The sequence below is a fragment of the Eleginops maclovinus genome, chromosome 11, assembly GCF_036324505.1.
Source record: "Eleginops maclovinus isolate JMC-PN-2008 ecotype Puerto Natales chromosome 11, JC_Emac_rtc_rv5, whole genome shotgun sequence".
In the NCBI taxonomy this organism is placed as follows: Eukaryota; Metazoa; Chordata; class Actinopteri; order Perciformes; family Eleginopidae; genus Eleginops; species Eleginops maclovinus.
The window spans coordinates 9,709,077-9,722,790 of NC_086359.1; the positions used below are offsets into that span (position 1 = coordinate 9,709,077).

At 44.0% G+C, this 13,714-nt stretch overlaps 2 protein-coding genes across 3 annotated transcripts; one reads left to right on the forward strand and one right to left on the reverse strand.

Annotated features, from left to right (window-relative positions):
* Window positions 1-146: 146 nt before the first annotated feature.
* Window positions 147-2,863, reverse strand: dhrs4 (dehydrogenase/reductase (SDR family) member 4). The gene is made up of 9 exons (XM_063895692.1): window positions 2,607-2,863; window positions 2,180-2,295; window positions 1,585-1,762; window positions 1,374-1,475; window positions 1,220-1,290; window positions 1,077-1,128; window positions 823-957; window positions 688-743; window positions 147-600 (listed from the first exon to the last, which is right to left on the reverse strand). Exons 1-9 carry the CDS (start codon window positions 2,616-2,618, stop codon window positions 486-488), a joined length of 837 nt encoding a protein of 278 aa, XP_063751762.1. The 5' UTR covers window positions 2,619-2,863; the 3' UTR covers window positions 147-485.
* A 215-nt stretch (window positions 2,864-3,078) lies between these two features.
* efs (embryonal Fyn-associated substrate) lies at window positions 3,079-13,656 on the forward strand. 2 transcript variants are annotated; one of them, XM_063895836.1, is made up of 8 exons: window positions 3,079-3,213; window positions 4,162-4,360; window positions 5,144-6,451; window positions 6,631-6,756; window positions 8,226-9,137; window positions 9,609-9,671; window positions 10,920-11,177; window positions 11,510-13,656. In XM_063895836.1, exons 2-8 carry the CDS (start codon window positions 4,349-4,351, stop codon window positions 11,693-11,695), a joined length of 2,865 nt encoding a protein of 954 aa, XP_063751906.1. In that variant the 5' UTR covers window positions 3,079-3,213; window positions 4,162-4,348; the 3' UTR covers window positions 11,696-13,656. The 2 variants fall into 2 exon arrangements, with proteins under 2 accessions (XP_063751906.1, XP_063751908.1); XM_063895838.1 differs by lacking the exon at window positions 3,079-3,213 and having other exon boundaries at window positions 4,067-4,360.
* The last annotated feature ends 58 nt before the right edge of the window (window positions 13,657-13,714 follow it).

Below are 13,714 nucleotides of genomic sequence, written 5' to 3' on the forward strand. Positions count from 1 at the left end.
ATGGACCGAAGTTCATCATTTGTTTTATGATCTAAGATGTTATGCATTCCACCTTTTGTAGTGTTTTGTGTACTTCTCATACTTATTCTATCTGTTTTAACAAGTGTAAGTGATGTATTTCTCACAAAAAGCCATTTAAAGCTGCATTTGATATGAAAGGGAAGTATAAATACATTTATTATTTAAGCACTGATTCACGACATGATCACTGAAAGAACTTCCTTTTGAATTAATACATTTAGAATTTGTCAAATAAATGGTGAGGATGACTATTTATCACAACTATAAGAGTAGAAATCTTTCAGATTCAGAGAATATCACTATCATCACAGAGAAAACCTAACATCTTCAATTATTAGTTAAGGAATTGAATAGGCATATTAAATGAAGGTGTATAGGTTTATTCTGGCTGTGTCCACACCTCAGAAAAATTGAAAAGATAATCAAAACTCAATATATACACACACTTTATTGGCAATAGAGCTTCAGAGTCGGCAGCCTATCCCTCCGGTCACAGTGATGGTCTCTCCGGTGATGTAGGAGGCGTCTTCAGAGCACAAGAAGGCAATAACTCCACCGATCTCCTCTGGCTCTCCCACTCTATAGGGAGATAAACAGGGGAAAATATGAAATATGTTACTCGTGTATTGTCTGGCATGTTAGTGATAAATTCCCATGTGAGCATACCTTTTAATGCTCAGCTGCTTTTTGAACTCGTCCATGATGTCTTCGTTCACCCATAACTGCCACAAAAACAGTATTGTTATTATGGAGACTGAACAAAAAGTGCGATACAAAGAGGACTGTGTGTTTTCTCCTCACCGCCGAGCTGAATTTGGTTTTGATGACTCCTGGGGCCACGCAGTTGACTCTTATGTTACTCTGAGCCAGCTCAGGGGCCAGGGCCCGGGTCAGACCCAGCAGAGCTGTCTTACTCACACTGTAAGGGCCCAGGGCCTGCAGAGACAGAGACATTAATGCATGAAATGGAAATACTTGAATAAAGTACAAATACCTCAAATGTGTACTTAAATAGGCTTCAGTACTTAGTTACAATACCACTGACTCTCACTGACCTGCATCGGTTGGTATCCAGCCACAGATGACACAAACACTACATTTCCTCCTCTAAAAAGAGAAATACAGAGCATTTGTCAATAAAACATACATTTTTATAGTATTTATTTTTGTCTGGATCGTGTTTTAGTTCGTCACTCACCCCCTCTTCGTCATATGAGGCACCACCAACTTAGTCATGAGGAAGGCTGATTTGACATTTACAGACAGGATCTAGAAAGAAATGCAGAAATGATCCCATAACATATTCTGAATGTAAATCCTTTGAACAAATGAACCTCTCTTTTTGTGTGCACCTTGTCCCAAACGTCCTCAGTAGAGTCCATGATATTTCCGAAGAAAGGATTGACTGCTGCGTTAGATACCAGGATATCAATGCCACCACACTGATCCAGAGTCTGTTCCAAACACAGGCAGGATTATTAATCAGGTAAGAGCTGGATTCAATCACTGAAAGTCTCACGATTAATTAGTATGCATGGTTATTAGAATTTTAAAAATACTGACCATTTGAACCAGTTTCTCTCGGTCTTCTTCGTTGCCGACATTGCAGGTGGTCCCGGTCACTGTGATGCTCTGGCTCTGCAGCAGGGCCACAGCTTTGTCCACATTGGCCTGTCTCCGGCTGCTCACCACCACATGGGCTCCTCTCTTACCCAGAGCCTGAGCTGCAGCTAGGCCAATTCTGAAGAGGAGTCAGGGGTATGAGTGTTTGGGATGCATGATACAATACCTCAATCAAAAAGATTAGAATCAGTATGCTTACTGTGAAAGAATCTTGCTAATATAGCTGGTTATTAAAACAAAAAGTTAAGTTTTGTCTCTCTTTTTTACGCTAGAGGTCAATTCCAGCCGGGGCCGAAGCTCATAATGGCCAATGATTTTGGAAACAAGCCTGATGCATCTTTATTTGCTGGGCTTTCTCCATGAGATGACACATTTGTATAGATATTTAACATCAATTTGAATGTTGTTATTAACCTTTCAGTACCACTGCTTCACCAGGACAGTCAATAAATATTAACAAAGCCAGTTTCTACTAACTTTTTAGTGTGTTTGAGTGCAGTATAGACAAAACAAGAGTTAAGGAGCTTGTTCTTACCCATCTGTAGAGGCAGTGACTATGGCTACCTTTCCAGCAAGGCTACTTTGAGACATGTTCCTTCGGCCAGCAACAGGGTTGGTCCTAAGGCACCTGTATACACTCCTTAACATCACCTATGGACCGAGAATAGTAACTAATATTGTTATATGAAACACTGGGTATCTAGGGTAAAGGTCGTCTGGACTCTGACAGCAGTGGTGCAGTAGCTGACATGTAACAGTGAACGAAGTTGGGAAGCACTTTGTCACTAATTTAAATCAACAATACACTACAAGGTGAAAGGAAGCAATGATACAATACATGATCACTATTTAAATACAAGGCAAAATCAAGACATCTTAGTTCAAATGTATACTTTAACGCAGTGTGGGCTACAATAATCAACTAACGCAATTATGCAAAATGTTTAGGAGCGTTTTCTCACCCTGCAGGTCATGCAATACTGAGAATGAGCTTGTAATGTGGAAGAATTTCACAAAAGAGTATCAAAGTTTACTGCTTGGACCTTTGACTACCTACGATTTGTGCCTCATTCAGTGTTTTCCGGGGTGAAAGTGCCGCTGTCAAAATAAAAGCCTCCAGCAATAGCTGGTCTGCTCTTTAATTCGATTATACTTCCAAATCCGTCCAACAATGATGCAAATTGTTTAGGAGATGTTGGATTTTGTTGTAACATCCTGTGATAGTGGTGGCTTGTGACACATTTTTAGTTTTACCATCGTAGTTTTAGGCTCTGTGTCCAGTTACTAGTCGAATTCGGACGTCCCTAAATGCAACTGGAAAACTCCAGCCAATCACGCAGCTGCTGTGTTCCAAGCTGAGGATATCTAATAGATCTCACAGATGCCGGATAGGTCTAAAGCCTGCAGCGGACCCTCATGTGATGCTATGTAGATCAGTCACCTCGGAGGGGGCGGAGATAATGTTGTTGTCATCGCCGAATGGCCTCAGATTTTCACGCTTGAAAAGAAGTGATTTCACGTATGATAGACTGTACGTCGAAGCGAAGTTTACGGGCGAAAAGAAGCAAGGTACTTGTTTTATATTGGATGCTTTTGGTGCTAACATTGGCTGGTAAATAGGTTGTTTGTAGCGGTTTTTACCCGGCGGTGCTATTGTTGTTTTTAAGATGAAGTTTAGCGTTAGTAGCGCACGGCGATGAAGATAACCAGCGGTATCATTGCTAACAGCATCTGGCTAATGGTGGTAGGTAGGCCGCAAGAACACACCTAGCTTTACTGTAGCTTATTCCTTTCCTAATGATGTATAATTTAAACCTGGATAACTATAGAAAATGTATTTAAAGGCGAGTGGTCATGAAGCCCAGGGAAGTGAGCCGGCCGTTGAAGACAATATCTGGAATGGTCGTAGTGGCCAAACGGTGCTACTACAAGTTCAGTGACGTCATTTTGTCCCGAAAATACTTATCCCATTGACTTACATTGGGAAAGAGACGTCTGTAAATCAGCGTATACATTTTTTTGAGCTAAATAAACTCCCCAGCACGAACACTTAATAGCCTTTATTTGAAGCGTAAAGGTGTAAAAGTTGTGAAATGCGCTAAAAGCTGAATCCAGAGTTATTTTCTCACTCCAGTCATTTGACTGAGCCGAAGGCTTAAGGGGAACATCAGTGCGCATGCCCAGCAAGCAAAGGCCCCGGTTCATCCGGGTACTTTCTGAATCTACAGTCGCTCCAATTTGGGCTTCATGCGCCACTGAGCAACTCTCATAAGAATGAACGCTGTATCCACTTCTCTTTATACATCCATGGTGCACACCACTTATTTAGCTACAATGCTAAGCTAACCATAGCCTTCTCTTAGCGGATTGCATTCACGTTACTGGGCGTGGAAAGGAGAGACAGGTGTTGTCGCTGCCTGCCCACCTTTCATTGCACATGTGCCTCGCAACGTATGAGTAACCGTTTCGTTGTGTTATGAATGTGCCGTGAAGAAATTGTTTGTTACACCTATGCAGGGATCGTATGAAGGCAGAGACGACGAGGCGCCCGGACTTTAAAAATGTGTCGACCCCGGACTCAGCTGTGCTTCTGCACCGATTCTCTCCGGAGACCAACACATCCATGAGAACCAGATCCTGCTCTAAATGGACTATCCCGACTGAGTTATAGTTTCCCTGAGACACAACTGATAACTTTGCAACAATGTCTGTCTCCGTGAGTACAGTATTGGTCTCTTTTGTTTGTAGTCATTTGCATGAACTCTTGGGAATTACATGTACTCTTCCGATGGTAATGTACAAATGTGATCAAAACTAAATTCAGACTAAAAAATGCATGTTTTTACCTCTAAATGTTTATTATCTACTATATCTATTTATTTCATCTTGATCCTCATTGCCTCCATTACTGTTTTTAGGGGGGTCCCACATGGCTCAATAGAGCCCAGCTGTCCCCAGGGGGTTGGTTTTGAAAATGAAAGGGGGCCTGACTCTCTGGCTTTGCAATGGGCAATTAAATCCTAAACAGCAAGGGACAGATGTGACTCTTATCCCCTCCCCCTCCCTCTCATCCAGCTCATTACCATTTAAGCCCTTGTGTCCATCTGATCATTGATCCTCCCTGACTCCCCCCCCCCCCCCCCCATAATTATTGACACAGCTGTGAATTTTGAGTTCAGTCATGATTCTAGCTTTTATATTATTCATTTTTGTGCTTACCCATCCTCTTCCTGTCCCTCTTTATCCTTAAAGGACATTTTACGAGATCTTCCCTATTCACTCCTATTCACTCTTCATTCAATAGCCCTGAACAATCATCCTTTTTATACCCCTGACTTGGCATCGCCATTTCAATGTACTTGTTTGTTTGTGGTGTGCTGATGCGAGACACTAACTTGTGTGAATTAAAACCTACTTTCACTGGCCATTTGGTGTGTGAGATACTGAACAGGAGGGTGTGTGTTTATGTTCTCTACTCTTGTCTCGTCCTGTTTCTCAGACGGTTTTGGCAAAGGCGCTGTTTGACAACACGGCAGAGAGCCCGGAGGAGCTGGCTTTCCGGAAGGGCGACATACTGATGGTTCTTGAACAGGAGCAGGGTGGTGGGCCGGGTTGGTGGCTGTGCTCCTTGCATGGCAGACAGGGCATTGTCCCTGCCAACCGCCTTCGTCTCCTCCAGACCGCCCCACCACCAGGCTCTGATCCCCGTCGCGGCCCCGCTGAGGACTCGGTTTACCTTTCGCCTGTCCCTCCGCTGGCTCGTTCTGCTGTCAGCAGCAGTGCAGAAGACTTAGACGGAGTGTATCGGTCCCCTCCAGGCGCGGGTGAGGGACGAGTGGCTGGCTCGAGGCCAGGGGAGCTTCGCAGGGTCGACGGAGGGCGCCCGCGCTCGCAATCCAGCTCTGGCACGCGGCCCAGACCGGACTGGGATTTAGGGATCGGGGGACGTCCACGCTCACCCTCCCTGAGAGGACGAGGCACCGAAACATCAGGGACACTTTATCAGACTCCAGTCAGTCCCATGCCTTCTGCAGCCAGACAACCAGCAGCTCTCATGGCTTCAGAATCGGTGTACCTCGCCCCGACAGGAGTCCCAAGGGCTGCCGATGAACCAGAGGACACTACATATCTAGTTCCAAGAGAAACACTATCCACAGGACACTCAGATGACTGTTACTTGGTGCCAAAAGGTACGCCACTTGCAGGGGACGATGTTTACCAATCGCCAACAGGAGGAGTTTTGGGCACTGCGGTTTGCTCGAATGGCTCAAGTGGAACAACCGGTACACCCCAGCCTAAAGCTCTCATGGACTCACCTGAGATGTACCAAACACCCACGGCTGTTGGAACATGCCTTCACAGGACTCCAGCCACAGTTTTGGCCCATCAGCACCCTTCTCCAGTATCCCCTGCCCAAGCATCTCCTAGACCTTTGCTAAAGGGAGTTTTACCCAACCCCGCTGCAGCCAGGGGCAAGCCCGGCCTGGCCTGTCACCGGGGGTCTCCTATGCTGATCAGAGCAGGCCAAGTCAGGGTTTCCGGGTCGCCAAACTTCACCCGCAAACCCCCTCCACCAGCACCTCCAGTGAGGGGAGTCACCAGGAAAGATGCAGCACCGTCAGCTGATACTAACTCTGTCCCCAAACCCGCTGCTCAGGTCACTCCTGCAAGCATGCAGCACGAGGAAGACAAACGGGGGGGATTTCCTCCGAGTAAGGAGGAAAGAATGAATAACGGGCTGGAGAAAAGCAACAACTTGCAGAACAAAAAAGGAGAAAATCAGGATTCAGATGCTGTGGACGATCAGGTAGGTCATGATTAAAAGGCTTATTTGGGATGTTCAGCAGGTTTTGACATACTTTTTAATCGTAATTTCTCTGCTGTGAGAATGTGCATGTGGTCTGAGTTTTATTGTGTTTAAAAATATACACATTTCTGCCGAGACCTGCAACATAACTTGTTTTGGGGCATTTGTCGTCTTGGCAGATATATGATACCCCTCCCAGCGGCAGGTGGCAGCGTCCAGTCCCATCTTCCATTGGTGATGAGGACGATAATGGGATCTATGACACCCCACGCTGTCTCCCACCACAAGCGGATTCTGAGAATGAGGTAAATAAAATAAAATAATAATGATTCATTGATTGTGAGAAAAATAATCACCAAAGTTTTGACACAACAGATGATTGGTTAAAGTAACTTTTATGTTGGAGAATACTGTTTTCAGCTTTTACAATGTGGAGATTTCCTGCTTTTTCTTAGTTTTATATCATATTAAAGTTATATTTTTGGGTTTTGAATGACAAAACAGGACTATTAATGACAATACCTTGGACTTTAAGAAACAGCAATGTACTTTTTAAACTACTTGAATGAAATGAAGAGTTGAAATAAATGAATGAATTTATCGTAAAATAATCTGCAGATAAATCGAAACTGAAAATAGTTGCAGCCTCGTTTTTAAAGTCATTTCGCAACCGTTAACACAGGATATTCGGTAGTTTTGCTCCTACATGTGTATATGATTACGCAGCTCCTTTTGTTTCCTGACAGTCAAATGCCAATTCTGATGAACGGTATAATAATTGTGGAAGAATTAGCTGGGAACCGTGCTAAAAGGTTGAATTCATGTCTGTACAAGTGACACGATTCCCCACTGAGAGACGACTGTGAGATACCCGGTCCTCATTTCTTCCAACATTCCACCATCAGCGTGTCTCCCTGCCCCCCCCTCTTTCAAGGCGAGGCCACACCTGTCTCTCTCTACTGGGGGAGCCTGTCTATCCGGTCCGAGTTCTGCTGCTATTTTCTCTCAGTCACACCCGCCTGTCAGGGCCAGGCCAAGGCCGCAGCGGCACCCTGCCCCCAGTGGTCTCCCCTCTAATGTTGCCTAAATATGTCCACCAGCTGTTCTGATGTTTCCCTCTTTGCCTGGAGCTGCTGTATGTACTTTTAGCTGCTGAACACGACATGTGTCTGTGGTGACTCTATGACGCCACGTTCAGTCTGTTCATCCGAGCACGAGCTAGGTTCAAAAGAATTCAAGAGTCTTAACTCTCATTACCAAACATGTTGCTACGCGTGCATCAAGAGTGAAATCCTGGGGTGATGTCAACTTTCTTTTTGTCATTTATTCCACTTTTTTTCAAGGGAAACAAAAAGAAGTCTTCATTATGAAAGTACAATAACTGTTTCAAAGTCTTTTAGCCTTTGATTACACTTTCTTTGATTGAGCCCAAATTCAATTATACAAATTTACAAAACAACCTCTTGTTGGAAAGTCATTTGAAATGATAAAATGTTTCGAATTATGAAAAATATCTGTGTTCAAGGCCTTTTTTAGCGATAACAAAAAACGTGTACTTGCTTAACCCAAGAGAAACATTATTATTATATTAATGACATGAGAATGAGGAACATGAATAGGGCCATTAATGGGTATAAGGCTCTTGTTGCTGATTTGTCTTTCACAAAACGTGTAATAAAGTCGACTGATCCCTCATTGCCATGCATACGCTCTCCCAATAATAAAGTAAACAACACAATGTCTGAACATTTCCCCTCTCTTCCTTCCCTCGCAGGTCTATGACGTCCCCTCCATCACTCTGAATGTCTCTGACATCCAGCCTGAGGAAGTTGACGACGATGTCTACAGTGTCCCCACACTTCCTGGTATCCCTCTGGGCCCGGGAGACTCCACCCTCAGTCTCTCTGGAGACGACGTTGGACAGGTCTACCGTGTCCCCGGCCCGGAGAAACGAGCCAGCTATCAGAACCGGGACTCCTCTGAGCCGGACTGTGGCATATACGACATGCCTGCATTGACTACCGAAATCCTCGCTCACTCTCTGTCGTCCTCATCCACCTCCACCCGCCGCCTCTCTGTTTCGAGCAACGGATCAGGTGACGTGCAGTGGAGGGTCACGCTTTCCAACCTCGTCCACTCCGTGCTGAGCACCGCCTCCACGCTGTCGTCACGGGACCTGGCCACCTCGCTGGCTGAAATCCTCTCCACCTGGAAAGCATGTCACTCAGAAGATCCCCCCTCACCTCTCCAGCAGACGTGGGCTCGCCTCTCCGACCTCCTGCCGGCGTTATCCGCCATCGGCACCGCTCCTCCGTCCGAGGGGCTGCTGACGCTGGTCCAGCGCTCCCTGGAGGAGAGCGCCCTCCTCTTGCAGGCTCAGGGTCGACCACGTTTGCCTTCCCAGGATTCCCTGTCCCGCAGGCCGCTGCCCGCACTCCCAGTGCCTGATGGGAAGTCTTCAGGAGGCGGGATGGGCTCGCGCAAAGGAAGCTGGATCCAGGAGAGGCCTCTTCCCCCAACCCCTCAGCCAGCCTTCCCCTTGCCCCCCACTCAGTCCACGGTAACGCTGACGGTGGGCCCCGCGGATGAAGAAGATGACCCAAGCAATGAGTATGCAGGGATCGGATTAACCCCCATGCCGGCCCCTGTTCATACAGGGGACAGTGTGGGATACGTCAAACTGCAGGTCAGTGTTTATGATGAAACTAAAACAGTTTTCCAACATCAGTTCATTGATATAAATATTTAATTCCTACCATTTTTTTCTCAAAATATTTGTTTTGTGTTTTTTTTTATATACATTTTGACTTTTGGACTTTACAAGACCAAAGTTATTGGAAATGTTCAGCTCACAGAAGTCTTTGACAAACCAGCACAGCCACCACTGGCATCTAATTTAATGCTAATAAGTGTTGCATAACTGTGTTGCCAAACATACTAAAAATACTGTGTTTTAAAAGAATATATAGACATGCAAACATTTGTTTTTGAGTGTGAACAGTATGAGGGAAGCTTCAAATGTTACTTTTTGTGCTTAAACACATCAGTTGGTGTGCTGGTAACTATTCATACAAGTGTAGTTGTGTGGTTTGAATCCAGTCGAACAGGGTCTGTTATTATGTCTGCTGACATTCCTGACTTTTTCATCTGAAACCAGGGTAAACCTGAGCCCCTCCCTGATGTGCTGGGTGACAGCAGACACATAACCGCAGACCCAACCGTGAGTGTCCTCCCCTTTTTTTTGTTTTTTTACCTCCCTATATAACATCTGTAGATCCTACAGTCCAAAAGCTGCTGGGAAGTTTCCACACGCAGCAAGTCTGCACAGATAAGTCATTGATTCACCCTGAGCACACTGTTTACTAATGAGCGTGCTGACTCATTAATCCCACTTGCTGCAGCTCCTCGGCTCCTGATGTGGTGTTAACCCTTCCTTAGTCTACACTATGTTTACCCAACAACACCTGAGGTTATGTCACACAAACCCCTTGTGATTTATGTTTGGGTAATCTGTCTTTAGTTGATCTTCTGAAAACACAAGAGCCTGCAGTCAGAGATTTTGCTTGCATGCACTGAATTACAATCCTATATTGTTTTGTGTTATCTCTTTTTTCTCTTGTTTGAAGCTGAGGTCATGTTTTCTTATCACTCAAGTCTGCGTTTTTTTTCTACTCCTTGCAACATTCCTTGGTTTACACCATAGACGGCCAACAAGAGGTCACTTGTAATTCTTGACAGTCTTGCCTCACATGGAACGGAGGCTGTTGGACAATAAGTGACAGAAAGGCACAGTCATTCTTCTCAAGTCTCACTTGCTGACGTACTGTTTGTATTAGTGTCTGACTTTGTCTGGCTTTTAAGTTTCGTGTTGTACCGTCAAATGCATTTAAAAGCAAGTTACAAAACACAACCTTACACTATACAGTTATATACTGTTCAGAGAGGACTGCTTATGTTTGTTTAGCCCTGGTCTTCCTGAGATACACAGAATCCATATGGGCTCATGTGTCGATAGTTTTCTGGATTTATCAGTTGGTCAGTAAAGTGTCAGAAAAGTCCCGGGAAATGATCATTTAAATATCTCGTGTTGACTAAACAGTCCAAAACAAATTCATGTTCAGTTTACTATCATGCATGACGAAGAAAAGCATCAAATCCTCACACTCCAGAAACTGAAAGCATCAAATTTTTGGCATTCTTTGCTTCAAAGGTAACTGTAAAACTGTTTTCAATGATGGAAATAATTGGCTTATCAACAATGCAGGACGTAGCATTCAGTTAATGTGTAATTGTTGCAATGTTAAATCTGACAACTCGTCTAATTCATTTACCCTGTTTTGATATATCTGGGGATTCAAAGTGGGACATTTGTTGAAAAGTGCACTTAAAAATAATGAGTGCCAGCAGCATTTCTGGCTCTGTATGACTCCCTTACATACTGACACTTATTCCCTCTTTCTTGTTTCAGTTGACCCCTTCCCCCCCGCTCCCCGTGTCCCTTTCCTTGGGGGACTCGGAGCTGCTGTCCTTCTACTCGTCTCAGAGCCTGGCTCACCTCTCCTGCCTGGCGGACGCCATCGACGTGCTGTTCAGCAGCGTGCAGGGGAACCAGCCGCCCCGCATCTTCGTCGCCAGAGGGAAGAGTCTCATCGTGACGGCACACAAGCTGGTTTTTATCGGGGACACGCTCTCCCGCCTTCTCAGCTCTGCAGACCTCCGTGCCAAGGTATTAATTGGCATTCATATTGCTGTATTCTACATGACACCCATATTACACAATAATACACACATATAACTCTCATATTTCACCAATGTTACACCAGTATTACACCCTTATAATATCCATGTGACACCCATATTACATCGTTATTACACCTACTTTGCACAGCCTGTCAAATAACTGTTTCCCCCAGCATACAGAATGTTAAAAAAACCCTCTATTTTTGTGAAGTCATGAACGTTTAAGGATGAATACACAGAAAGATACTGCACTTTTTCTTGTTGGACATGTGAAATGGATCAAAATGGTGTTTTTTATTCATTTTTTTCCGGCTCCAGATCACAACCTCAGGGGGACGACTCTGTCAGGCCTTGAAGACCGTTGTCGTGGCCACAAAGGGAGCTGCACAAAACTACCCGTCAGTGCCCGCCACGCAGGAAATGGTGGACCGAGTCGCTGAGCTCTCCCAGCAGGCAGCTGGCTTCTCCACTCTGCTGCAGCGGCTGGCGGAAATATCTTCATGATATTCCGTATCAATCGCTTAAAAACAAACTTTGTTTACACTACACATATTTTTTCCCTCTTTGAAAACTGCCTTATTTGTTGTCGGACTCTTTCATTACCTTTTTTTTGTTTGTTTGTTGGTTTAAGTGGGATTGAAGCAAGCGAAGGAATACGCTTTGTGGTTGCTAAGGGTTGTGAGTGTTGGTCCTGTCATTCAAGTGTGTGTCGGTTTGCCTTTTGTTTATATACTGACCTCTGTGCTTTGATGCCAGGCACACTTGTGTTTTTGAGTGTTAACTTATTGAATATTTGAAGGCTTTGAGTGTCCGTGTGGACTGTTTATATTGGGAGCTTTGCTTTATTGTGTTTGCCATATTTTCTTCCCTTCACATGATAGCCATTTTCCTTCCTTCCTCTATTTATTCAGCCAGCCCCCCCTCTTCCATAAATAGCACAGAAGGAGGCCTTGCATCCTGTTTCTGGCCTACTTTTTTACTGTTAACCTGAAAGGCCTTTTGTGATGATCATTCTGAAGCTGTTGAAGCAGCCTATCGAGTGTTTCGGGCTTATTATGGAAGACATGGAATAGGGTGTGGAGTAGGAAGTCTGCCTCGCTTCCGTTGAGTCCGTGCAAGTGTGTGTTGTGTTTGTGAAGTACCCGTATCCACTACAAGGCAAAGATCACTACGGCTTGTAATCCACTCAATAAGGATAACAAGATAAATCTCTTAATACATGTTCAGTTTACATTCAAATTAAAAAAATCCTGTCTGACAGAGAGCGGATAAGAGTGAGTAAGGATAGCTGGGTGAGAAATTGCCTAATCCTGTTTTTTCCCACAGTCACATGGCAGCCTGGGAATGGATAAGAAACCAGTTGACCAAGCTAACCTGTCTGCACCCGTCTTGTTATGATCTGCATGCTCACCTCTCTTTGCTTTTCATGTTCATTTCCCATAAGATGCTCCCCCCTGTCAACAGTGCTTTCTCACATCTAGTAGTTTCAAATCAGGTGGAAACTCAGGCTGCGTATGATGCATATATATATTTCACTACATATAGAACTTTAACCATATCGCCCAGCTGAGGTAGAAACTGTGACATGAAGCATAGCACATTTTATTTAATTAATATGGGGGGTTTTTTGCATCTCAAATACAAAACACTTGCCTGTTTTCCATCTCAGACTATTGTACTTCAGTCTGACCTCAACCGTAATCATTTGTACCATATTGTTATGTTGCTGTGCACACAAACAGAAGCTGTGATGGATCATAAAGTAGACTGGAAGGTATAATGCTTACACTACAAATCTCAACTCTAGAAAGGTGCTTTTGGTAATACTTAAAATGGTTGGGATCTATCTTCTGTATTGTCAGTAATATTGCTTAAACTCACTTAATTTTCAGCTCCAAATCAGTATCAATGCATAACAGTTGTGTGGATCAGTTTAAATTATTCTGTGGAGAACATTTAAACTTCCTGCTTTTCGCAACTTCTCTGCTGCAGTGCCACCTTTTGGAGGTTTGAAGTATTGCTTGATGAAACCCTGCCTGCCAAAACAGGCTCTAAACTGTATGTCTGAAGAGAGCAAGTAACCTTTAGCAGTATAATTATTACTGTCAAATTTTATGTTATTTGCATTCAGTTTGCATGGCTTTAATTTGCTTACATTTTATATATGCACATCCTTTACCATGGGGTGATTTTACTGGGTAATTTACAACGAACTACAAGTTTTTTTCCCAGGAAAGTATGTTACATTACAGTTCCAATGTATGGCTCTATTTTCTTTTGTACGAGGAGGTTTTTTTTTTACACTATGTGAACTCATTTGAGTCTGTTACCGTGTTTACTGAGGTATAAAAGTGAATATTTGACTTTTCACCTATAGTAACACGCCTCTTTACTTTTAACACTACATTTGATGTCTGTCTTGTATTACCGTTCAGAATGCACAAATACATCTTTTGCAATTAAAATGTGTTTGGATTATTCATTGACGTATGGAATGTCAGAAACGTTACATTTGCATAGAGT

Excerpts from the sequence above, each read along its gene's own strand:
- efs (XM_063895836.1), top strand. Across the intron at positions 6,452-6,630 it reads CAGATGCTGTGGACGATCAG|ATATATGATACCCCTCCCAG; the intron begins GTAGGTCATGAT and ends TCGTCTTGGCAG. Across the intron at positions 9,138-9,608 it reads TGGGATACGTCAAACTGCAG|GGTAAACCTGAGCCCCTCCC; the intron begins GTCAGTGTTTAT and ends ATCTGAAACCAG.
- dhrs4 (XM_063895692.1), bottom strand. Across the intron at positions 1,476-1,584 it reads GAGAGAAACTGGTTCAAATG|ACTCTGGATCAGTGTGGTGG; the intron begins GTCAGTATTTTT and ends TGTTTGGAACAG. Across the intron at positions 744-822 it reads AAACCAAATTCAGCTCGGCG|TTATGGGTGAACGAAGACAT; the intron begins GTGAGGAGAAAA and ends TTTTTGTGGCAG.